General features: G+C 37.2%; 1 protein-coding gene across 1 annotated transcript in view; it reads left to right on the plus strand.

Moving 5' to 3' along the window:
• Window positions 1–27,934, plus strand: part of TFEC (transcription factor EC) — an 86,705-nt gene that overhangs the window by 46,254 nt on the left and 12,517 nt on the right. Inside the window, 5 exon segments of the mRNA XM_032689405.1 lie at window positions 1,985–2,236; window positions 5,688–5,783; window positions 21,881–21,995; window positions 22,872–22,928; window positions 27,089–27,164. Of these exon segments, the coding sequence (XP_032545296.1) occupies window positions 1,985–2,236; window positions 5,688–5,783; window positions 21,881–21,995; window positions 22,872–22,928; window positions 27,089–27,164 (596 nt within the window).

Here is a 27,934-nt window from a genome sequence, read left to right on the forward strand (position 1 = left end):
ACAATTACTTCCATAGTTCTTTTCTACATACTTTCTATTTTTCAATATCTATGTTTCAAAAATGTTTAGGGTAGAAATATTTTTAGGCTTCCATTATTGATCTCTCCTGAGCCATAAATAAAAGCAGAGTTAAGCCAGGTTCCCATTCATTACTTCCTTTATGTTATTTTCCCTTTCTTCCTATAGTATCAGTGGGACACTCCTGCTGAGTTGCTGGTTTGTTATGATACCATATTCTTTACAGACAGACTCATTGCTTGAGGTGTTTTCGTCATTGATGGCTCCTGTATTTCTTCCTCCAGCATATGCAGATTTGTATTTTTCTGACTGGGAACACTGCTCTAAAAATATTTATTCTTTTTAGTCTATTATATTTTTCATTGGTCCCAAATCTGTGATGGTTAAATTGAGTAGTACAAGACTGAACAGCCCCTCTTTCTGATGCCAAGCCTTTGCTAATCACTTTCTTATGCATGTTTGCTAACCAGTGCTTAAACTGGTTAAAACACGCTTTATTGATATTGTGCAGTACTACATTTTTAATTAGAATATTGAATGATGCCAAGTCAAAAGGCACACAAAAGTTGAAGTGTATTATACCTACATCGTTACCTTTGGCAATCTAACTTAAAATCTCATCAAAGAGCAGAAGTAGATTTGTTTGACAAGGCTTATTTTGCACAGAACTATGTTGACTAGCATTAATTATATTCCTATCTTTTAATAATTTATTAATTAAATCTCTTTCCACTTTTCCTTTTATTTCTCTTGGGACTGATGGTGGGTGAAGCAGGCTGGGAGTACAGATATCATCTGTTTGCCCTTAGTGGAACGCCAAAAAAGATGTAGCACTGCTGCTTACTGGAAAATCAGCGACATTGTTCATGCCTCCTTTAGGTCCCCTAAATATGTCCTCTTTCTTACTTTTGATATGCTACATATTCTTTTACTAGCAGAAGAAAAATCACATCAGAAAATGTTGAAGGCCTAGTTATGCCATTGTGCAACGTATTAGAAACAAAAGTAAACTTAACGTGACTGTGGGAAAAGACGTTGCACAACTCTACCACAGTTTTACAACATGATGATGTGTGCTCAAGTTAGAAAGAGCAGTTGAAGAAGCTTGAATATGCATCTGTAACTCTTAAAGGCTGCTATGTTCTTGTTCCCAGAACAGACTTGTCAGTGAGGTATAAAACAGAAAGGGGTACAGTCAGTTACATGTGCATTGGGATCTTTTTCCGGATTACAAAATCCATCTCAGTGTGTTCATTTCCGTTTCAGCTTTGTGGAACTGGTGGAGTTATACTTACATATGTGTTGGATGCTTTCGGCTTCCTTCATGCTTGGTGTTTCTGGTTCTGAATAGACTTTAAATTCATTGTGATTAGGAAAGCCAGGTAATAGACAACAGGAGTGCCAAGGAGGGGGATGAATAATCTACTAACCTTTAGATTTTATTATGTCCTTCACTCCTCAAATAATATGAAATAATGTCTGCTGCTGTTGATATCATTTGAAGTTGGATTATATTTTATTATACTATATTCATTGGTTGGATTATATTTTTCTCCATGCATTTATTTACTCTTTCATGTACAAAAGAGTAAATACATTGTGATATTAATTTTAGAGTACATATATGCTTGTAGATTTGATTGTAGTAATCTCAAGAAAGATAATTTTTAAATTAGAAGAGAAAAATGTATAGCACATTTCTGGTCTTTTCTCAGGATCGTGGTTATGTTTTCTAATTATATTTTTCTTTATAATTATTCAGAGGGTTTGTTCAGCTGTGTAAGGGGAAAATGGTACACAAATAAGAAATGTGTGTGTAAAACTGAAAAAAATACTAAGGTTATTAATTCTATCCAAGTGTTATTAAAATTGAATCTATTGTTTTGAAGTATTGTTAAGTAAGCATATTGGCAAATACTGATACTAGCAACTTGAAAATTCAGCAATTATTTCTATTCCTCCCCAGGTACAAACACACTTGGAAAATCAGTCTAGATACCACATACAGCAGAGCCAGAGGCACCAAGTGAAGCAGTACTTGACCCTTGATACCAAGCTGTCCAGCCAGACACTTTCCCTCTCCCACTCTCACACAATCCAGCCTGTGGGAGTGACCTCTATTCTCAGAAACGGACACATGCCTCCAGTCAGTGATATTGGCACACCGGAAAGCCCCGTTACCAAGCTGCTGGCCCTTGGAGGCGAACACGAAAATGCGGTAGGGCAGGGCCGGTGAAAGGAAAGGGGAACTGGGCTTTGTCTACTTCTACAGAAACGTCACATGACCTATCTTGTACTAGTAGTGGGCAAGAGATGACTTTCTTTACTTTCATGGGGCCTTTGGTTACAGCACTTGCTTCCTGCATTCTTTTGGATTATGTGGGTTATTTCCTTGAATGCCTGTGAATAGCTTATTGCATGGTCAAGTTTTTAAGCTGCTGCCATCTGAAATGTACTGTTGCATCTTTTTATATGTGTGTCATGTTACTGTATGTTTTCTGAATATGGACTTTGCAAAGGAAAACTTTTTTTCCAGATAAGAGTTATTTCTGTCTAAAACTATTATTCTAGCTGCATTAGAAAGTTAAATACTAATTACCTTCAAGATGTAACTGAAAGAATCACTTATTCATTTTTCAGTTAGCTGATATATTTATACATGGGTTATCTTGAGTAAATTGACATATATATGCTAACTCTAATGCCACCATTGACTTTAATAGAGGGACAGCTATTATACAATATTACATTCTCAACCAGTGTGAGATGTAGATCGTTATGTCCTTTTGTACTTCAATAGATTTCAAAAGAGACTGCTTATTAGGTAAAGGGGGAATTCCTACAGAAATGAGACATGGAGATGTGTATTATATCTTGGACTCTAACATAATAGAAGAATCTTACAAATATATTGTGACTCATCTGAGCATTTGGATGTTATGCAGCTAAGTATGAGGGAGCTGAAAAAATCCACAAAGCTTCCTGGAGGGTTCTTCTGGGGCCTCTCCATCCCTTCTGCATTGACAACCGATATTTTAAGCCAGGTTTATGGACTACTGGAGCTACTAGTCTGCAAAGATTATTTTAGATGGCCTCTGTGGAGGCCTTTATGGTCACCTCTGTGCTGGCAAGTGCAGTTGCTGGATCTACTGTCAGGTATTTTGGGTATCTGACCAGGAATAACTGGAGCCTACCCTTCTACCAATCTCCGTCCTGGCAAGCAAGATGGCTACTTGCAAATCCTTCTCCAGACCTGTGCCTGGTGAAGACTGAGAGAGTTATAGTTGGCACTGGCCAAAATTCTCACGGGTATCTTCTTGATGGTATGAATAATCCCATCTCAGAGTCTCAGGGAGACGACCGGCACAGTGTAATTTCCTAATGTGGATATGCCTTGTGGTTGAGAATAGGCTAGTGTTACATTAGTAAATAATATAGAGCCAACACCCAGGTGGTGCAGTAAACACCAGTAGTCATTCCTATTGTCTAATTGCTGGCATTTCTTGGCATCCTTTTGGCCCTGACAATGCTTTCCTAGGTAAGTTTGGGCACAACTCCTGGTAGAGCACTTCTCTGGTTTTAGAGAGGGAGGTAGAACCTCCATTTATGTCATGGTTTGAGAGCTCTAAAATCCAATTCTTGAGTCCAAGCCCCTCTCCCACAACTCAGAGCAGTGTGAGATGGGTTTTCCAGACAGAAACACGAGACTCAATATAGGGGGAAAGGAAATTATATTACAAACACTGTACAAATAAACATTATAATACATCATATACAATCTTAACTCTCTCCTATAATAAATCAGTGGATCCATTACAATGGATCAATCTCTTCTCCCTTCAATAAAAGTCCAGAAGGGAAAAGGAAAGATCCTCTTCACTCTCAGAGCAGCAGTCTCTCTAGGGTAGTAGTCTCCCTTCCTCCATGCAGCAGCTGTAGCTGGATTTCTTTTCATTACACACGAGGGGGGTCTCCAAGCCCCTCTCAGCCCTTCGACTCCAAGCGAGGGTCTTTCTCTTCCATGGGCTGTGTTCACCGGGACAAAGGTCACTTCACCACGTCATATCACTAAGTGCAGGAGTCTTCATGACGGTCCCTATCCTCAGGGGACTCAAGCTCCCTTGGAGAGCTCCCGTGCTCTGTCATCAGGCTGCTAGCTTAGCAGCAGCAGCGGGGGGACAAAGCCCTCCTCTGCATTCCTTTTGGCCGTCCCGGTCCAGCTTTCCAGGACGCCTGAGCTTCTCAGCTCTTCTCCACCTCTCTGGTGCTGCATTTTAGGACTCCTCTCAAGTGCGAATCCATCACCCCTCCTCTCTACGAGAGGTCTCCAAGGAGTTTGGGGAGTTTGTTTCAGTTATTACCCAAACTCTCTCTTTCTGTAGAGCTTAGTCCTGCTCTGTCTCCATCAGACATTTCTGTGTGTCTCTCCTCCTTGGCTGCAATGCCAGCTTTGTTGCTTCCTCAGCTTTTATCTCGGCTTTCAGCCATAGCCTCCGTTCACTGCTGTTTCTGTCACTGCTTCTGCTGCTGCTTACAGTGGAGAAACATCCCCCAGCTCTTAGCTACAGACACTTAGCCCAGTCTAACACTGTTCCAAGTCCCTGTAGCCACCCAGCCAGGGGCTGGGGGGGCCCAGCCCCCAGTGGGGCTCCAAACCCCTTCTCGTGGTCTCAGAACATGGCCACCTCTCCAACAGCATCATCACCTTCTTTTCCGATCTGCTTGTGATATATTTATATTTTGCGGGAGCGCTGATTGGGTCAACCTCAAGAGAGACACCACCCCCCTCGAGGATTACCACTTTTTATAACTCCAGGGGGGAAAACGTTTTTCCCCCACCACAGCTGTCCTGGGCCATGTGGTCTAAAAGTTGAAATGTCTCATCGCTGTGGGATACTTCTTTTTGTTGCAGAGGACCCTCTACACTTCCGTCAGCTCCCAAGAGCTGCAGGCAGTCGAGTTAACAGTGACATGTTCAGCATGGGATCTTTCCCAAAGTTATTTTTGTGAATGGAACCAGACCACAATTATCATTGAAAACTCATGCTGTACTTTGTCCAAATCTGTATAAGTCTATGGATCTGCAAGCTATTCACGTTTCATCCCAAGTAATTAATGAGCTATTCCATCTGCTTCGGTAGTTTTTAACTCAGATTAGAGCAAAAATGGGAGCAGAAAATGTCTAGAAAAGTATCCAGTGTAAACACAACAAAAACCTCTGCCTGCTGAATCTTGAGACCAGCGTGTAACACCAAACCTTGAGAGACTCACACTCTTGCAGATCCACAGGTTCCTTTCAGCCTTCCTGCACTGTTGCAGAAATGCACTGTGGATATGATGCATTTGATCGAGATGACAGGTCACAGTGACAACATAGCAGTGCACTCCTGTCATCTGGTCATGGTGTTGCAATAAGGGGTTAAAATAGGAGAATGGACTGGTGCTTAAGAGGAAAGATGTGACTTGTTGAACCACAGCTCTTTTCATAAGAATTAAAAAATGTGAATGTTGTGTAGAAATGTTTGAATTATTTGAATTTTAAGATATAAACTTCTAAAATTCAGTTTCATTGATGTAATAAATACTCAAGATTAATTCTTCTGTATTTTCAAAATAACTTTTTTCCATTATTATTTGTAATGATTTGTCTTAAAATATTATTTTATCAGATGGAAGAGGTGATTGAAGACATAATCAATATGGAATCAAATTTTAATGATGAAGGCATAGGTTGTTCTGAAACTCCTTTACTAATGCAAAGAACTGTAAGTATTTTGATGAATTCGTCTTGCTGTTTATACCAGAAAAAATTTTTGAGTGATTTAAGCACATCACAGTTCAGAAACTAAGGCATGGTATCAGTGGACTCTTCTCATTTCTATTCAGTTGTTTGTCCTTTTGTCAATGTTAGAAAAGTTAGAAATGTAGAATGCTAGAAAAAGGGCTTCAGTGTGATGTGACATAGCTGTTTTAAGTGGTTTGAATAGCATTTAGGGTTCTAGCCCAGGAAAGATCTGGTGCATAAGTCATTGGAGTTAGTAATTCCTATGCAGGACCATGGATAAAAGGAGTCTCTGAACACTATAAGACCTTTTACAGTCTTGCTGAAAGATCCTTCTACCTCGAATAAAACGACAGTCAGATCTTCCCCGTGTAACAGTTTCTATGGTACAGTATCTTATGCTGAAGCAAGGGTGGGCTCTATTTCTTGATTTTCATACAGACAAGCTGCATTTAGCTGAATAAATTCAAGGAAAAATAAGAGAAATGTAACTTTTCAAATGAAGTGCTTTATCGGAATTAATGTAACAAACTTTAATTTTGTAATGTCTTTTTGTAAAGAAATGGCAGAGGACTAACAAAGGCTACTTATGTTTCCATAAATGTTACGTTTTTGAAGAGGAAGGATGGACCTTTTCTGGACACAACAAAAACAGAGCATTATTATTTATGAAAGTAATACCTATCAATAACTTTATAGAAGGATGTACTCTGTACTCTCAACCCTAATTTAAAATGTACACTGATGTACACAGGGTTTTAAAATGTACACTGATAAAGGGAGACTTGAAACTTCACTCCGGTGAAGGCAGAAGGCTTTGACAATCTACCAAGTTAATTTCAGAACATGGTGTCAGGTGCTTACTCTTAATCACCCTCTGGAGGAACATCTTTTTCTAACTCTACAGAACATCACTGGCTACAAATATACCTTAGGAGATAAGATCTCTACTGCTCTATGTTACCCACTATACAGTCCAGTATTGATGCCAATTAATAGTTCCATGAACAACTTATATTTGCATGCCAGCTAGAGAACTAATACAGCTTGACTGATTTATACATATCTCAGTACAGAACATAGCAAAGAAATACCTCCTGGGAGTGAATTAATATTTTGGCTCAAATTAATGTGAGGCAGGGGAGGATTCTTTCAGGTGTGGTACTGTGGGATGGTGATGAGAGGCATGAATTCTGGGTTTTGGACTGAAGTCATACTCCCTTAATACCTTTTAAAAATGGATGATGTTAATCTATGCTAATTCCAGGCTCATTAGCCTTTATCTTCGGCCATGAAGGACATATCTCTCTAAAATATATTGAATATCCTATTCTTGATGAGTAAGGAAATATGCAATGGCTTTTAGGCCTTGCTGGTATTGTATTTGAAAAGATTTGGGACTCCTGCAGTGCCTTTGGTCCAAGTAGTGGTATTTGGATTTTTGTTTGTGCTGAGGAAATCATCAGGCTGGCAGGTAAGTCGGGGAACAGCATGCATTTCCCAATCTCTCTGTTCAATAACATGGCAAAATAAAGCCTGCCTTCAACAAGGCAAGTGAACTGCACCAGTGTGGAACAAATTGAGCAGTGCCTCTGCCTCTTCTATCTTGTTTTTTGGTACTGTGTACTCAAAAAATATACAAAAGAAATACGCATACAGAGGTGATCTCAGGCATTTGGTTCATGGCACATGTTTTATGGCACCTTTCAGGCAACATTCTAAATCTGCCTGCAAAATTTTGGTCATAAGCTGTGCAATAGAGAATGATAGAGAGGCAGGTGAAAAGTAAGTTTTTTAGATACAATTTTTCATTATCACACTAAGCATAATGAAATTTTCTTTATCTGAGCTAAAAATCTACCAATTACAAGACTGTTGGACTAGGAGACATGATCAGGAATAAGAGAACATCTAATTTCCCTGAGAAGGCATGCTGGGTTTGAGCTGTACTTAAGCAAAGACTTAAATTAGCTCTTATGTACTTCTGCACAAGGTGCCTTGCTATGGTGGCTGCCATGAATGTGGAGTGAGTGAGATCATAGGTGAAAACTGAGTTGCCTGTGCAACTGTCTGATTTGGTGTTTGCTTTCTCTTTACACTTCTCCAGTGTAATGTTTAAGTATTTTTAGAGTTTCATCTTATATTTTCCTTACTTTGGATTGTCTTGATTTTTCAAACTCTGCAGAGTAGTCACTCTGAAGTTCTGAAATAATCTGACTGTCTTTCAGAATGTGTTACAAGACTCGGGTGTTCCAAATTCACAAAGCCATTTTCTTTTCTCACTGTTCTCAATAGACAGTGGCTGACTAATCTTTACATTTTTTACAGTGCTACTTGTTGTGTGTTGCAGTGAATTAATGTTGCTTTAGTTAGATGCACCCATGTACCATTTTAATGGCACATTAAATGAGGACATTGAATTCAGTGAGACCACTCATGTGAATAATTGCTCAAAGGCTCATTGTCTGACCCTGAATTAATGAATTACGGTTATGTATTAGTAGAATCAGAGAAGTGAAAACAAGAACATTCCTCCATCTCTCATTAAAATAATTACAGCTTCCGAAGCTCTAATTCTGGTTTATGTGGCTTTTATTGTCTTTGAACCCAAATTTATAATTTCATAAAACTGTCTGGTCTTGTGCGGTGTGGCAGTTTGAGCCACATTAGAAATCCAAAATCCAATTTCCAGGCTTCCCCCACCCCTTCCCACAATTTATCTCAACACCGAAGAGAAAACTTTCAGTCAGTGGGATTGCTTCACTTTTGTCACTCCTGCAGGAAAAGTTACAGAGAAAATCTTCAGTTGCCCTGCGGCTTGCTTGTGTTTGGTTTGCTCCTACGGCATTTGAAAAAAATCTTGTGTTGTACAGGCATGGAGTAGAAGTTAGATCAGGACAGGACAGGATAGATATTTTCCTTCTTTAATTTTTATGATTCTGTTAACTACAGCTGGTATAAAGTCTTGGTAAATCTGTTAACTCTACCTTTGATTTTATGAAGACACTATTTATTGGTAAAGCATAGTTCACTCAGTCTGCAAATCTCACTGCCATTACAAGGTCTTTGAGGTCACAGTTTCTCATCATGACATTAATAATTTGTATTTGTATTAATTATTTGTCAAATACTGATGGTTACCATCTGGATGGATTACAAAAATTGCTGTCTCTCCTATTCTCAGAAATCATACAGAAAGAAGAATGCTCTAAAGTATTTTATTCAATAATTGCTGTGATTATTCAATCATGAAATAAACCTGGCTTTGCTTTAGAGGTGCGTATAGTATTGCTGATCTAGGCAGTCCCCTGCTGCATAATCATAAGTATATTTTATTTAGTGACTACTGATGTCATTTGGCAAACTTTATAAGTTGATAACATCTGCTAAAGTTCAAAACCATTATAGGGAAAGGGCCAGAGTAAACATTAACAACCTCGTTTGCTTAGGTTGGGTAACTTGAAAAGGCTGCATAACATCCGTGAAAACGCTTTGTCAGTCACATTCTACACTAGATTAGTCTTAAAGTCCAAGGAAGCATCAAAGTTCACCTACATATATAAACTTCTTTCTAGCACTCTCTGGCATAATTTCGAAGTTTAATGAAAAAGAAAAATGAAGCAGAAGGAACAGTCAGTAGCTATTGAGGAAATAATAGACTCCTCAAAAATAAAACTGGTGAGCAAATATTTTGTTTGTCTTTCTTCAATAATATAAAGATGCTAGTTAGGAAATTGTGTCTTTCAGTTGCTCAGTTGCAAAAAACTAACAATGAAAAGCACAAATGGAGAATTCAGGCTAGTTTCCTGCAACTGGAGATGTGTCTTGTTAACACTGCCTCTGCAGTTTTGAATGTCATATGAATGTCAGATAAAGGTTTTCTTTTGATATTTCACAAAATTTAGTAGTTTGAGGCTGAAATGGGCAGTGTACAGCTCTCATGCCTGCTCTAAGTACTCCAAATAGATTAGGTATGAGTGTTTGAAATTTACCTTATGGTGTAGAAAAGGTATTCATAGCACACAGCATACATTAATTTGGGTCAGGAGAAGAACTGTGGTCCACTTTTACATAGCTGCAGCACTACACAGCTATGCAACATGCCCAAATAGTTAATCTCTCTAACACTCTAACATGGTCAATGTCTACTAACCCTTCTCTATTTTGGGGGTAAAAGTCTCTGGCTAAAGGGAGACAAGACTCCATAACTCTGAACTGACGGGAAAATTCCTCTTTGGTTTCCTCTTTTTAAAAGGTAAATAGACAGGAATGAAAGTATTATTCTAAAATATACAGTTGTTTGTATACAAGTATCTCTTATAAACCTGGTCTTTATCTCAGACCTTAATGTTTATGGGACAGAGGTAAGTGAAAAGGATAGTTAAAACAAATTTCTAATTCTCCTAATATTCATACCTTACTAATTCTAAGCAAATTCCTGCTGTTTGGGGCCACCAAGCAGACTCTGTCATATCCCAAGGCCTCTGCTGCATGTCTCATGCTGTTGTCTGCATACAGCAATGCAAGACTTGAAGTCCCTAGTAGACAACAGGGAATAAAGAAGGCTACATTAAGCTCATTGGGGTCCTCAGTGTATAGGTTACAATCACTTCTGGAAATAAACTTTATGAAAGACTGAATACTCAGAGGTAATGACAAAGGCCATTTTGTTCTCCAAGTGCAGTCAAACTTTTTACTGCAAGATAAAGCTAACTTGCAGGAAAATCCAGATTTTTTGAAGTCCATTTTGAGAAGCAAACTTCTGAAAAATACAACAGATTTTCTTAGCACTTCCTTCTCTATCAGCCAAGGCCTTCTACGACCTTTAACATATGTGTACAGTAGTTTAGGAAGTATTTGACTATTATATTTATACTAGAAATAAGCATTTGTGAATATATCTGAAATCAACCACTACAGCAAGGAGTTTCAATCAAAATTGAACTCTGCATGATACATACATGTGAACACACTAGGTTGAAATCAGTAAATACCTTACTGTAATATATTCAGATATTTAGATGATAAGTGAAATCTAAGAGGGCATAATATAAAGCATACATATATAATATAAATACTGACCATAGAGATATTAACACACACACACACACACACACACACACATATATATATATTTATATATATATGAGCAAATGCCTCATATTCTAATTCTGAAAAAAAATCTCTTTTTCACTTCTTCCTCAGCCTCAATTTTTCACTTTTCTTGTATTTTTGTGCTTATCTTAAGTCATTGTTTTTAGAGGAAGAATTTGAATGATTTGGTATATGCATTTATGTATGGTATCCAGCAAAATTGAAGTCAGATGGAACGAGGAATTAGTACATTAGCTGGTGTTACTAGTGAAACAATCTTAGTAAAACAGCTAACAGATCTGTCATTTAATTATCATCTTTAGGTTTCAGAATCTGGGGGTTAGTGGGCAGTAATCCCATTTCCAGCTGGAAGTTGGATGATGACATAATCAGAGCATCACTTTACTTCTCTACTGAGTGTTATGCTAATTTTATAATCAGAAATGCCAAGAATATCTAAAAACATACAATTAAGAGATAATAATTGAATGAGCAGATATCTCCTGCAAAGGATTGATTCTCCAGAAAATTCCTTTTCATGGTCACATTTGATCAGACATTTATCTAGACAATGGACTTCTATGTATATGATCAGGGCAGGAATGTACTGTGACTGGGAATATGAGTAGAGTTCATTTTTCTCTGATGAATAATGAACCAGCTTGATGATCATTATTTGAAGATAAAAAATGAACCAGTTTTCATGCATAATATATAATATGTAATATAATATATCTGAACATTAAGTCCCTGGTTGAGGAGTCTGTAATTATGAACCATGTTAAAGATAAATATAGAAAAAGATACAATTTATTCAAGTGAAAACAAGTCTGGGAAGGCTAACATTTTCTGCTGTTCTCCTTAGATAATAAAAAGAGAAACTAGAACATTTGAGTATTTGTTACTGAAAACCATATATTCTCAAATATAAGTATTTCGTATTGCAATTACAAAAGGACCTAAAACATTTAGCTGTGAATGATATCTTCTTGTTCTAGACTCCAAAACCAGTGTACTACAACTTTGGCAACTGAAAGTGTAAACAAATCCTTGCAAATAGAAAGGATAACAGAGCTTACGTTCAGCTTTCTTCAAGCAGCACAGTAATTGAAAAAGAAAGCCAGAGGCTGAACTCTAGTCTTCTCAGCACAGGACTTGCATTGAACCACAAGTTTACACATCCTGTCTGCAATATCTTTGAAAAACTGAAAATCACAATTTGTTAGAACACACATTAAAGATACAAGAATTACCCCAGTTTTCCTGCTGTTTAAACTTGGAAATACCCTCTATACCATATCTTGCTATTTAGAAAATGGATTTTCGAAGGATGGATTAATATAAACTTATTGATCAACCACTATTTGGTCAAATTCATTGCACATTTTGATGTCAATCTGTGAACTTGAAAGACAGAAAAAATGTTTTGTTTACCTGTCATGAATAAATAGTAAAGCCACGAAAAGCAATTAACTGTGTTCTTATGTTTTGTACCCCAGTAACACAAATACTGAGCAAACTTTTACTCGATGTGTAAAATGAACTGTGGACACTATTCCAAGTTTAGATTTTTATATTTAGGATGCATATATGGGATAAGAATATAAAAATTTTACAAAATCCCTGTGTTTTTTTAAAATGAATGAGAAAGAACCACATCGAAATAGATGGGTGCTAACATATTTTTGGGGCTAAGAAGAGGAAGCAGCCTCATTTTACAAAACCGTTCTTGGAAGTGATGCTATCAACTAAGCTCATGAAAACATGATTAAGTTGGGATGTATTTAGGGGTGGGAAATATTGAAGTATTGCACTAGTCTTTCGTTTTAGATACAGTCTGATCAAGTACCAATTTTTACCCAGCACAGAAAGAAATTTTCTCTTGCAGATGCAGTATCTAAGTACCTTTCAGGGTAGGTAGCATGTCGCAACTTGCGCCAAGTAAAGCAGCATGTGTTGTGGTTCACTGTTACTTGAGTTTGCTGAGTCTGCTGGTGCAGTACAGGCAATCTGATCAAGTGTAATAGGGTCAATGATCCTCAGAATGGTCTGTACTGCACTGCAGCTGCTGTGGATGCGTGCCATACCTCTGTTACTGAAGGAAACATAGGCATGTAGGCATACTTTGTAGGTTGTGTGTCTGCAGTTATTAGGACTGGAAAAGAGAGTAGCAAAGGAAATTTCTGCAGGAGTATTTCTGCAATATGCTTCCCACTTGTTTTTTTTCATGGGCACTTATGACCTGGGCAGAATGAAGACCTCTGATAGAGACAGTCTGGTCCTTACCTCTGTAGCTGGCACATCTTGACCCTTCTGATCTTACACGTGGGCTTTTGAGTGGAACTGTGAAGAAGTAAGGCTCTGGGAGAAACGGTAGCGGAAATAAGCCTCCACTAATAGGACAGTCCATTCTGCTGTCTGTTTGCAGGTTCCTCAAGGGAAAGCAGACTAGCTGATGAACTGTTTTGGCCTGTTAGGACAGTCCAGACACCTTTGGTGAAAAACTCTTGATATCCTAGAGTTTAGCCGTTTTTGACAACTAGAAAATGTGTGGTGTCTGCTCTTTAAAAATGTACACCCTCCGTCATCCTTGATTACTGGCATCTTTTGGATGTATGGAGAGCTGTTTCCTACTGGAATTAGTCTTTCTTGTTAGTCCTGTATATCCAAGGTTTGTTGATTGTAACCTTCTTGTATGAATGCATATTAGTAAAATTCAATACAGATTATCTAAAAAGTAACCAAACAGAATTGTTTTCAGGTTAAGGAGCAAGACAAAGAGATTATAAAGATATTAATGAAGTGCACCAATAATCAATCCTCGGCCTCAGTTTATTTAATATTTTTACTAGTGATACAAAAATACATTTATGCTGACGAAATTCACTGAGGTAGCAAAAGTGGGAAGTATTGCCAATACAAAGGAGGATAAGGATATCATAGAGGAAGAATTATATAAGAATATAAGACTGTGATGACAGAATAGTCTAAATGGAAGGAGTGTAATAGTACTGAGTGCAAGGTCATTTATTCAAATACTAATAACAGGAATGTCTGCAGAAAGCTGAGAGCTCATTAAGTGGAGATGACAGAAAAAGATCTGGTTATATTAGTTGCCCAGAGGATAACTGTAAGCCATCAAAATGATGGGAGTGCAAAACACAGATAAATATGATCTTAGTATCCATCACGAGACATATTTCCAAGAGACATAAGGAAATATTCACTGTGGGATTCACTGAGCACAAAACTTCTGGAATGCTCTAGACAGATAAAGGTGTCCACCCTTCAGAAAAACTAATTCAAAGCAGGAAAGGTAGAGAGAGGCTTGTTAGTACATATAATATCATGGGAATTCTGTCTAAAGGAGCATGACCTGTTTTATTTAGCAAAGCAAACTCTTAAGGGAGCTATGTTCACTCACAGTAGTCACATGGGGATGTTGAACAATGAACTATATATCTTAAAGAAATACAAAACCAAAACAAAATTTGTCTGGGAATGGAAATAAAAGGAAAGCTTTCTGACATTAATTTCCAATCATTCAACTTTTGTAATATACTCAAATTAAAAATATTTGAGATGCGAAACCTAATTGATCTTAGAACATTATTAGCTTATGAAATAGATTATGTGATAACACATTAAATGAACCCAATATCCATGAAATGTTTCCTAGTCCAGACTGGGCATTACCACATTCAACAGAATTTTTAAATTAAGAAAAGTCTAGCTGACTTTGGAAAAGGGTTGGACTGATATTCTCTAGCTGTGCCACACTGATTCTGATAGAGCTATGATCCTTACAGACTTGAAGGCAAACACATCATGTAAAGATTAGCCAAAATGGAAAAATACTTAAATAATATGTGATCGTGCAAGTGAACGCTGTTGAAACATAGAGCTCTAGGGGTTACAGATGAACAGGCACAGACAACTTATTATCACATTAAGAATCCTTCTCTTGGAAGGTATGGAAATGGCTTAAATCTTCCTTGAAATAACACGGTGTTTACCAACAGCTATCATGCTATGGGATTTGGAACACTACATTATTTCCCTTAATAAGGTAGTATCTTTCATATCTTAGTAATGGTTTCCTTCAAAGAAAAAACCCCAAAACTTGGTATTAGAGACTGCAAACTGTGATCACAGCTGTCCATTGGTAGTTATCCGTACTAACAAACCCTTAGTATTTGCTACACTTTCCTGCCTGCATAGCAGTTCAGACTCAAGTATTGAATGTAACAACCTTCTCTCGACTAGACCTTCATAGTACTTGCCTTGAACACTGCCAGCAAGCACAAGGTCACAGGCTCTTGTGAGGTGTACTCACTCAGGTACTGCAGCTGAAGGTTGCTTTTATAATTGGTCTAAGCTTCCAAGTTGAGCATCTTTCAGGACTGAGCCCCATAAATGGAAATTCTCATGTTCCAGTCTTTGCACACAGGAATTGAAGATCCCATGACACTTTATACAAAAGGAAGAATGTTAACCCCAGTGTCCTTGCCAAATGCTAACTTTGTTAATTACAGTCTTTAATTCTCCTTGCAGTTTTAATTAGATATGATATTATTCTCTTCCTATACCACATTGTAACTGGTTATTCCCACTTAACCATTTGCTGTGCTAAAGGTAGTTGATCTTTTCTCCAAAGCTGGCTGTATTTTAGAAGTAGGAAAGATACCTTATTATATTCTGTTATTTTTAGTATTTGTCTTCTCATCCCTTACAAGCTGCTAGCATCTAAATTCTCAGATCCATATATATAAATATATGTATCATGAATTCAAGGCTTGGAAATTATGTGACTTAACAGGACTTCTCAAAACAACACAGGTGTGAATCAATACAGGTTATGACACCTGCAGGATAATTTCCTTGGACTTCATACCCAAATGTCTGTTTTCATATCCCTAAACTGGAAGCAAGAACATGCTTTTGATGCAGTAGAATCTGTTGGAATTTTAAAGTGCTTTGGGATTAATCAGTTTTGACAGTGCTATAGAATTTATTGTAAGATCATCACTGTACACATATCATATAATTGTGCCATTGCAAATGATTTGAACTTGTAGTAAGATTGTGTTGGATTTCTGTGAGATTATGTATACATATATATAGATAGATAGATAGATATAGATATATATTCCATAATGTGAGACTGGAAGCTGTTTGAAGCCTCAGTACTGCAAAAACTTTCCCAACTTAAATGACACTGTAAGAAATAAATTGCATTATGGTGTATGAGTTTTAGTGCACATCCAAAAAACTAGATGTATTTTGACCCACAATTTCTATAATACATTATGATATATATTTTGATTTAATAATTTCAAAATTAATTATTACAGATGTCTGCATTTCTAACAGAGCTTCCTGCTTCGTCAGACAAAAATAGTGTATTTCCTCATGCTGTATCAAAATTGGCCAATTTCTACTATAAGACTGTTCTCAGTGTTCAGTAACACTAGCAAAGAAATTCCTTGGAATCTTCCACGTCTGATATAAATGCAGAGCAAATTCAGGTAGAGAGTTTCAGCAAAATACTTTGATACATTTTTTACTTTATTTTAAAAAATCCCTGATAATCAGAAATGTGAATATCTTTAAAGGAAGTTCCTCTTCCGTGATTTTTAGACCAACAGTTTATGTGGAAATTTTCACACTAGGAGCACGGTGAGGTTTCATGAGAAGGTACACATGGAAAGCCTACAGTAGTCACCCCAAACTGTCTTTTGAGTCAAGAAAAAGAAACAGGTTATTCAGTTCATTCTAAGTGTCCAAGACAGGTCAGATTAATCATCCTCTGTTTCTTCTCCTGATCCTAAATCCTGACACTGAGAGTTATTAATTGCATGCTAATTCATAGCACATTTTTCATGCTGGCTAACTGTGAATGAAGACTGTATCAAAGGGAGATCACCAGTGGCCGTATCCACAAATCCACTTATCCTTCATAGTGCCCACTACAATATACTTGATTTCTACTAAATTCACAAAAGAAAGAGGCAGTTGATAGTGCAATTGGCACTAACTTTCTATAACATTTCCTGTCACTTAGGTCAGGATGATAGGCCTGTAGTTCCTCCATCCTCCTTCTGGCCGTTCTGGTAGATGGGTGTCACATTTGCTCGCCTACAGTCAACTGGCACCTCCTCAGTTAGTCAGGACTGCTGATAAATGACTGAAAGCATCTCAGTGAGCTCTTCTGCCAGCTCCCTCAGTGCCTTTGGGTGCATCCCATCTGGCTTCATAAATCTGTGTGTGTCTAAGTGGTATAACCATTTTCCTTGGATTATGAAGTCTTCGTTTTGCTCTCTGTCTTCCAGCTGAGGCAAAAAAGGCATTAAGTACCTCAGTCTTTTCCTCATCGTTTGTCACTGTGTTTCCTCCCACATCCAATAAACCATGGAAATTCTCCTTAACCCTCCTTTTGTTGCTGATATATTTATAAAAACACTTTTAATTGTCTTTTACAATTAATTTCTGGTTGAGTTTTGGCCCTTCTAATTTTCTCCCTGTATAACCTCACAACATCCTTGCTGTCCTCCTGAGTTGCCTGCCTCTTCTTCCAAAGGATACACTGAGTTTCAACCAAAGCTCTCTGTTCAGCCTGGCCAATCTTCCTCACTGGCTCATCTTTTTGCACATGAAGATGCTCTGCTCCTGCACCTTTAACATTTCCTTCTTGGTCCTGGACTCCTTTCCCCTCAGGACCACCTCAAAGGAACTCTCTCAACCAGCTTTCTAAACAGGTTGAAGTCTGCCCTCTGGAAATCCAAGTCCAATTCTGCTCACCCCTCTCCTCACTTCACCAAGAATCAAAAACTCTACCATCTCACAATCACTGTGCCCAAGACAGCCTCCAGCTGTCACATCATCCACCAGTCCTTCTCTGTTCACAGACAGGTCCATTGGGCACCTTCCCTAGTTGCCTCACTCACCAACTGTGTCAGGAAGTTACGTTTCACACGCTCCAGGAACGTCCTGGCCTGTTTCCTCTTGGCTGTTTTATTTCCAGCTGACATTTGGTAAGCTGTAGTTCCCCATGAGAACAAGTGCCAGCAATCATAAGACTTCGCTCAGCTATTTATAGAATATTTCAGTTACCTCTTCATCCTAGTTGGGTGGTCTATAACAGTCCCACTAGGATAGCTGGCTTGTTGGCCTTCCTCCTGATTCTTACCCATAAACACTCAAGCCTATCATCACCATTATTCAGTTCTAGACAATCAAAACACTATAAAATACAGGACTGCCCCATGTCTCTACTTTCTTGTCTATCCCTTTTGGAGTAATGCTTATGCGAATCATTCTAATTAGTGACATGATAGAACTCTAGTCATCAGTAGCTGAATGACTTGGGTTTGGGCTTCATTTTCATCATCTTCACATGGAATGATGATTCTGTTTTCCTGATGGCTGACAAAAATTCTGAAATTATGAGGGAAAAAGTGCTGAAACACTGCAGAAAACAAAGGTGATATGGGACATTTGTCAGAGAGGCTCTGCAAAGAGACCTAGACACATTAGAAGGCTGGACAATCACCGACTGTATGAAATTTGACAAAGTGCTGGATTCCACACCAGAGACAGAGCAACCCTGGGATGCACGTACAGAGTGGGAAATGAGAGGCTGGAGAACAACACTGCAGAAACGATCCTGGGGGTCCTGGTTGATGGCAAATTGCGTATGAGTCAGCAGTGTCCTGACAGCCAGGAGAGCCAGCCGTGTCCTGGGATGCCTCAGAAACAGCATCACCAGCTGGTCAAAGGAGGTAATTGTCCTCCTCACTCTGCACTAGTGTGGCCTCACCTTGAATACTGTGTGAGGTTTTGGGAAGATGTGTCCAAAGAAGGGCCCAAGAGATGGTGAAGGATCTTGGGGGGAAGCCATATGGGGAGCAGCTGAGGTCACTTGGTTTGTTCAGCCTGAAGAAGAGACTGAGGGGAGACCTCATTGCAGTCTACAACTTCTGCATGAGCAGAAGTGAAGGGGCAGGCACTGATCCCCTGTCTCTGGTGACCAGTAACAGGAGCAAGGAGGGAATGGCATGAAACTGTGTCAGGGAAGGTTTAGGTTAGGTATTAGGAAATGGTTCCTCGTCCAGAGGGTGGTGGGTGGTTGAGCACTGGAACAGATTCCCTAGGGAAGTTGTCACAGCACCAAGCCCGACAGAGTTCAAGAAGCATTTGGACAATACTTTCAGGCACATGGTGTGATTCTTGGGGTTGTCTTGTGCAGGGCCAGGAGCTGGACTTCGATGATCCATGTGTGTCCATTCCAAATCAGGATATTCTACGATTCTATGATATTTCATGCCTTTTGCTGCTTAATGAAAGCACTAGTGTAGTCAGATATAGACCATGGACAGATATCTGATTGCAGCCCCTGCCCCAGTGGTTTTGCTGATGGAAGAGGGTATATGAACTGTTATCACTTCAGACAATGGCAGCAGTTACATGCAATTACTTTCATCAACTGTGTAATCAAATTCATCTGAAATGTCTACCTGTGGTTTTAGGTCAAATTTACTCATGTTCTTTTGAATGCTCACATAATTCTGAACTTTCAGGTGTGTTGGTTTTGGTTTTTTTCATTAACAGTTAAGTAGGCCTTTCATGAACTTTCATCTTGGATTTGAACATTGTCATTTAAATTCACACCTTTGTGAACAGACTGTTGAAATTTAACTATCTTTCAAGGATAAATGTGAATTATAGTTTGAAAATTAGAAGTGAAATATGCAAAATACGATAGATATGCATTTCTTATTTGTTAGATTATTTATTAGGTTATATTATTTTCAGGGGTTACTATTTCCTAGCATTTCACAAAAACAGTAGCCTAAATCATATAACAGCCCTATTGGAAGTCCACTGGACTGAGTGTAGTAGTCACATTCACTCTCAATTTTTTATGTCATTCTGTTTTCATGTAATTTCAATAAGCCAAATTCATTTACATGACTGTAGGAAGTAACTAAATATGTGTCTAGAGCTAACATGAGTTCACTCTTGTAATATAGTTATCCTATCACTGGAACAAAGGAAATGCAAAGGTAAAGCTGCAGTGAATTCTGTAATACTTGTCAGTTTACCCCTCTGGAATGAAACAAGGGTGCTTAATGTGTGAATACTCTTAGCATTCAAATCCTACCTATTACACATTGCTTGTTCTTGAGTAATACTCATCTGAATTCCAAACATTCTTTTAAAAAATATTTTCATTGAGAGGTCAAATATGTAAGCAAATTTTTAAAACTGACTTAGTGTTGTGATTTTTAATGGTATTCAAGAATTATCAGTTTTCTTAAGTAATAAACATCTACTTAAAAATAGCATGCTATTTATGTACATTCAAAAAGAATTCTGATTGCTTCATTTAATTGCATGAAATAGAACTGGGTGAATTTAAACTAGGATCTCAGATGGTCTAATAAAGTTATTAGTTAATTTAATAAAATCATTATTTAAAATTAAAACATTTAAAATTTCAGATTTAATATAAAAATACAGGAAGCACTGCTGTAGAAATATTTCACACTAAGTAACTGGGAAATTTTGTCTCCATTCAAAATAACTTGTGGTGAAGATCACAGTCTCTACAAAAAAATAAATTATCAGTATAAAATGAGTTGTTTACTGGTATAATTATGGTTGGTGTCTCGGTGTCCTGCCTGGAAAATTCCCGTGTGTTTCAGGATCCATGGCTGTAGGGCATATCTTTAATAACATGTTTGCTTGTCTATGAAAAACTATTTCCTTTACCAGCTCATAATTTCCTTTCACGCTTTTCTGTCTAAAGTCAGTAGTTTTACCCACATTTTTTCACCCACATTTTTCACCCACTTTTTAATCCTTTTTTTTTTTCCTGTTTTCTTGGCCAGCTGGACCCAAACTCAATTTCTGAGTCCACGTGTGTTGGCCACAAAAGAAAACAGATATCACATCACAAATTTTATATGTATGATAAAATAAAGTAAAAAAAATTTGCTCTTACTGTCATAGAAGTCAAGAAGAATACAAATCAATTTTTTGTGAATCTGGACTTGGACGTTTTCATACAGTTGTTTTCACAAGAACTTACAGAAATAATAAGATATATAAGATAATGATCAATGCTGAAAACTTAATTATAGGGTCATTGAAACTGAGCAAAGCCTGAACTGTTCTTTACTAAACTTTTACATATTTTACAGTTATTATATATATGTAAAATTATTCAAGTAAAGGTAATATTTATGTAATTATCTGAAATCCGTAGAAACATACTTTAGCCTTACTTCTCTTTGAATGCATTCTATGGGTTTATTAAATAATGTTATATTAAAATTTTGAAGGTAATAAGGATACTGGTCGAATATGTTATGCATGTTAAAACCATTAGGTTATCTGGTCTATCCTGACAACAGCACAGTTTCTTTCCTTAAAGCATATTCTTCGATGTTCTGTCTACTCTAATTTTAACTATTGCATACAACTGGGTACCTGAGTCTTTTTACTGCTAAACCAGGCACAGTATGAAGTACTAATTCAGAGTTTAGTAATGTGGTGAAAAATCACTGAGGAGTATGTCAAAATCAGCAAGGTGATTTTGACTTTCAACCTAATTCATGTTTGAAGTGCAGTCATGGTAATTCTGGTTTTAGAGAATATAGTATAGAAACAATTGAAAAGCAGAGATGGGAACCTATATCTTGCCATCACTCTACATCTGAAATCCACTCAGGACACCTAGAAAGCTGCTTGTGGAACAGTGGCAGGCTGTGATCCTTTGCTTTCAATTTTACTTAATACCACAGAATGGTAAACTTTCTCTTTAGACACATATACACATCTTCTAAAGAGCACCAGACTCACATCCAAAGATGTTTGCCCCTTGAATTTATGTTGGATTTTTTAAAAAAATCTTTTAAGTCTTTAACTTATTTTAATATTATCTTATTTTTCTTATTCTTCTTTCCTTCTGTACCCCTCAAGCTATCTAGCAGCATTTTGGATATATATAACAGTGACCAGGGAATGCCACCAGCTAATATGAGTCTCACAAATGCTTCTTGCCCAGCTAATCTACCAGTAAAAAGGGAACTCACAGGTAAAAGAACTCTGTGATTTTAGTATTTTATAATTGCAAAAGTGATGGCGTGTCTCTTAAAAGTTGCATAAATCTTACCCAAGAAAAAGATATCCATAATTAAATTCCTGAGAATTTTGCACTTTGTAGTTTTGTTTAAGGGAAAGAACAAAGAGCAAAGAGAAATGTTTTCTTTCTGTTCTCCTGTTTAGCAGCTCGGAAACCATGTTTTTCTTCTGTTTTTAATGAACATTATACTTCTAATAAACCTTAATATTTAGAAAACATAGTATATTCTTCCACATGTTGGCTCCTGACCCAGAGTATAAATAAATTATCATCCTTTTAATTTGTTCTAGGGTAGAACAAATGATTCTTTTAAAACTTTACAATAAGTCTATTCAAGGTAAATCTATATTAGTGGATTAAGAACTTTAAAAGTTGCATTCAATTAATCCAAAGAATGCTAAAAATCATGTACAGTTTATTAGTGTCACTCAGAGGAAACAGCGAGTTTGTTCAATATCTTACAAATCTGATTAACTCTTGCATTATGGGATATAGAAAATCCATATTCACATTAGTGTATTGCAAGTTTATCTTGATGTAAAATACAGCAAATTGGAGAAAAATACCCCTCCATGATATTTCTATGTTCCTAAATAAAAATATTGTGCAATAAAAAGGTCTTAAGCAACCTGCTAGCTTGTGCAAAATTTAGTATTGGTAGAATATAGATTTGCCTATGATCTGCTTTAATAATAGTAATGTATTAAAAGGACTGGAAGTAAAAGGACTGGAAGTCTGGTCTTTGTGACAAGAGGCCATTTTGGAAAGGTGAAAAAGTACTGAAATTTCATCTTAAGAACTATTTTAATAAATGTTACTTTCTGTCAGAAGCAGATACAAGAGCAATGGCAAAGGAGAGACAAAAAAAGGATAACCACAATCTCAGTAAGTATATGTTAATCTTCCATCTCATTAATTGGAATGTATGGAGAATGCAAAAATATTAGATATTAGCTACCCCATCTCTGCTCATCTTCTAGATCAGCATATTACTAGGCTAATCAAATTGAACTCAGACTCCAAACGCAGCCAACCACAGAGTTTTCTTTCCTGAAATTAGTTTCATTCTTTGAATATTGTAATTCATTTATTTCCATATATTTCCTGCTATTATGTTTTTATCCTATGACTGTACACTTGATGCTGTCTCTAAGAATTACAGTACAAAACAGACAAGAAAGGAGGGAGATGATGAGAAAAACAACAGTGAACATCCAGTTTTCATACCTTATTTACTGAAATATCCAAGAAAGAGGCTCTATCTCTCGATGGGTGATGTGGAGGGAAAAAAAAATTGCATAGTATATCAGATAATTACGAATGGTTGTTAAGCGCTTAAAGTTACGGAAATTGTACATCACAAAAGGAGATCAGGGTAGGACTGGGTGAGACTCACAGTGTTCTGACTCTGACACAAAACCCCTGTAACCTCTGTAATCTGGGATACACTTCTGTTTCCTTTATGGAGAGCAGTGCAACCAGGTACAGACGTTAGGCACTTTGATTTAGAGGAATAGTCTTCTTAGAACATAGTGAAATTCATAGTTCAGAGTATAAATTTTTAAAAAATAAAAATCAGTTTATACATAATAGAAAAAAAAATCAGTTTTATTACTGAGAGAAGATTGCCTATAAAGTTAGGCAACTTTTCCCTCTAAAGGATAATTTGAAACAAAAAGCCTGAAGGATTCTTTTTGGAAATCTGGAAATTTCCGTTGAATAAAGCAGTTACATTTCCCAGTTCTCCTTTCCACTTTTTCCAGCAGAAATATTATAGGAGTTGCATTTGATGATCCTTTTGAATCACTTCCCACTCAAGATATTCTATGATTCTATGAATTTTAATCCAAATTAGTAATTACTTAATAGCCACTATTTATATCTTTATTCTCTTATATCTTGGTTCTCTGGCCATTCCAGTAATCTTAGAGGCTTTACTTGGATGAAATTACATACCTAAAAGTGCACATCCACTGGCATAATGTGCTAGCAACCACTGTGGACAACTTTCTGCTACTTAAAATTTCTGGAAGGCATCCTTATGTCTATCTGTAATTTTTTTGTGTACCACAGACAGATCATGTAGATTGTTAGAACTGTTGCTAGCACATAATCTCTGAAATGCTAATGCAGCTGCTCTCTGTCTTGTTTGGGCAGGAATGGGGAGTTTTTGCTGGTCTAGGAAAGGTGGTGGGTAGGAGTTGTCTGGAACTACAAGGGGAAAGACAGGCTCATACGTACATTAGGGATGGCTGGTCCTACCATTTCCTCCATTGTTTATTTTGCCTCTGAGGTCTTCCTTCCTAATCTCAGGAGAAATGTCTGAGAACTTTCCCTCACTACTGGCAACTGAGCTGAAGGCAGTATGCCATGATGATAGCATTACAGACAGGCAGTCTGTTTTGGTTTGGCTCCAGTCATACACTTCAGAGCTCAAAGTCTCTTTGGAGACAGCTGTACTATCTAATGGCTTGGACATAATAATGTGTTGCATATAAAGGCTTTATTAGTGTAATTTACTCTTTTATAAGGACCAGGTTTCTTAGACATGATCTGAAAAATCTGTTTGTGAACTATACAAACATTCAATATTCAGGTTGAATTTAAGTCCACATTTTGCAAAAATGTTCTTATACATTCTCATACCAAGGAGGAACAAAGGAACTACAAAAAATTTCCTGTTGAAAGGTTATATCCTCAATGAAACTGTGAGAAGGGATTTAGATTTAGGAAATTGAACCATGTCATACAACAGCAAGAGTTTAAACCATTACAAAACATTTCTTTATTTTTTTTTCTTCCAAGTAAAGAATGTTTTATTGTCATCCCGTCCATATAGTTTGAAAAATCATTTTCTGATTTGGTTTATGTATAATTTTGACACTTGAAACATTATTGATAACTCAGGATATCACTGGAACTCTAGCAGACATATATCAGGAAAACTCTATTAAAGCATGTTTCCAAGCTTCAAAATTTCCCCCTAACTCATTAGCACAACCACTGAAAGTTTCTTTTCAGGAAAACATAAAAAAGAATAGAAATAAAAAGAGTTCTGTAGGTGTCCACTTGTAAAGATATTTTTTTTAACTTGTTTTTTAGCCAGTGTTTAGTTGACCACTTTTTGATAAGTATCTGCAAAGCTTTTCCACATTGTAAATATTAATGAAACAACAGTTATTATAGCTAAGGCACATTCTTTAACTCTGTTTGCCCTGCCATTATTTTGCCAACATAACTGAAATATATATTTTAATTTTTTCAGTTGCTATGTGCTTTTGTACACTGTGCTCTCCTACAAGATCCAGCACATTCATGCCAATGGGATACAAGAGTTCACTTAGCAGTACACTCAGGAGGATTATATTACCTGTTTTCTGCACATGTGAATCATGACTGCAAAACCTGAGATGCTTCAATTTGTTGAGAGAAATTCCTATTTCTAGAGAGATCAAGACAAGATAATACATCCTACCAAGGTAGAACACTTCATCAGAATAAATAACAACACTCAGGGAGTTCCCAGAGCTGTAATCAGCTAGGGAGGAAACAACTGACTGCTGCACAAATCTAAGAGCCTCACAGAGACAGGAAGAAAACACTTTTATGTACTGGAAGAAGTAAAGGACTAAAAGTGATCTAAGTGGTGGGGCTGAGACTGAAAGCAACATGCTCATGTGACTGTGAGAAGACTGAAGTCAGCCTTGAAAAACTAGCCAGGATATCTTTGGCTGAACACATATACTTTAGCTCTACTGGGCTTTTTGTATTTATATTTAAAATTAGAACATTAAATTTTAAGTGAACATCTCCATATGTGGAGCACTTATCTGTTTTGCCCATGTTCTAAACTGGACAGGGCTAATCTGACAGAGTACAGTGGCACTAGCATATTGAGCCCAAGGTAAGGTCTTCCAAGAAGAAAAGGATAAAAGGAGCGGCTCAATGTGATGTTAGTGATGGACCAAAACTGAATCCTGCTCATTCAGTGAGATTTGGATTGAGTTAAGGTATTAAGTGGAGGGAATGGACAAAAGTGCGAATTCACATCAGTAGAGACTGCTGGTCTTTGACAGCCAGCAGTACCCCAACGGGACTATATTCTCACTGAATATACTTTCCATGTCACAATTATATACAAGTAATCCCCCAAAGTGTTGAGATGTCCTTTGGACCTATACATTAGAAAATGTTAAGTTTCTCGAGGGTCACATACTCCAGCCTGGATACCAGTACAACGCTGGTAAAGTAAGATGAGAGCACAGAGAGTCAGACATAATTTTAAGAGGCTTATCTTCTGTTTTTCTCTTTCTAACTAAACTACAAAGTAAACTGAGATACCCTACATAGCTTGTCTTAGAAGAAGCATAAATTTAAATCCATAAAATATATTTTTATTATTTAAACTGTGTTTTTATTCATTTTCTGTGTGTTTTAAAAGTTATTGTAAGCATGCTTGTGCTTTCCATACCCAAAGGAAAGAGATGTGCTGGGGATGAAGTGTTTCTGGGACACAATCTTTCTCTGTTTCAGTGAGGGGATATGGTTGCAGTTATGTCCTCTTTCTGGTTTGAAATGCTGACAACTGTAAATAAGGGATAGTGGAGCTCTTACCTGTGATCTGTAACATGAGTTCTGCCAAACTATGAATTGCTAGATGAGTTGTCTTGTGACCCTGTTGAAGTCACCAGCAAAACTGCCAAACTGAAATCTCTGTTCTGTACAAGCATGGTGGAGAAAGGTTACAGAAACATTAGGAAAAAGAGGCGTTAGCTCACATTTAGACAACATGTGACTATTTAATTCTCTAGAAGTCTGGTGGCTAATGGAGGAAAAAACCCGATAGGTAAGGTAAGATATAGATGGTACTAATTATGCAGCTTGTCCTGAGAATAAGTCAGAGACAGGTAGGAGCTCATGTTGGGACTGCTATTTGAGGAAGACATTTTCTGTGCATTGACTGATTGACTTGTTTATAACTAATTAAAATGTTCTATGTTGAATTTCACCAAGAATATTTCACTATTCTTGTTTATTTTTAACAGTTGAGAGAAGAAGAAGGTATAATATTAACTACCGAATCAAGGAGCTTGGCACCCTCATCCCCAAGTCCAATGATCCGTGAGTTCAACAGTCTTTCCTAAAATAACGTTTATAGTTTAAATACAAGAATAAAAGAGACAGTAGTATATACTACTACATTATTGAGTAATGGGATACAAAATCTTCCATGCCAGGTCACTGGCTCAGATCAGGCTGTTAAAGTAACAAGCCTTTAACAGATTTTTGGTGCCTGTCGGAAAAACTCATTTGAAATTATAATAAAATAAAAAAAATTTCCAGGATGTTTGAGAGTGACTGTCACATCAAGGGAAAACAAGCAAACAAATTAAAACCAAAGAAAACCAAAAATAGAAAAGAAAAAAAGACAAGCCAAACAGCAGAAAGTCCATCTCTCTGTCCCTGGGCACAATTGTGTGGTGTCTCTGGAGAAGGAAGGAGTGATGCTTTCAGCCCTTGCTATGGCCCTCTAGTGGGATAACACAAAATTCACGTTGTCACTGTCTGCCCTTTGACTAAGGCAAAAAAGATCAGTACAAGAGTCTGTAGACTGAGCATTTTTCAAAAGTCCTGCACTCAGTGCAGGGAAAACACCAGTCCTAAAATGCAAGGATCAAAGTAATAATTGATAAAATTGCTATAATAATATCATATTATACTAATGCATACACTTACAGTAACACAAAATGCATATTGCTTGACCACTACCTGCATTCCCTTAAAGCTTATATTTGTCATCAATATGAAAAAGGTTGTCTCGTAGGAAAGCCCACTGCAGGATTAGCAATAACAGTTCAGTGTGATATTAAAAGTTGAACTTTAGCCTTAGA

This window comes from Chiroxiphia lanceolata, chromosome 5 (assembly GCF_009829145.1).
Source record: "Chiroxiphia lanceolata isolate bChiLan1 chromosome 5, bChiLan1.pri, whole genome shotgun sequence".
Classification (NCBI taxonomy): Eukaryota; Metazoa; Chordata; class Aves; order Passeriformes; family Pipridae; genus Chiroxiphia; species Chiroxiphia lanceolata.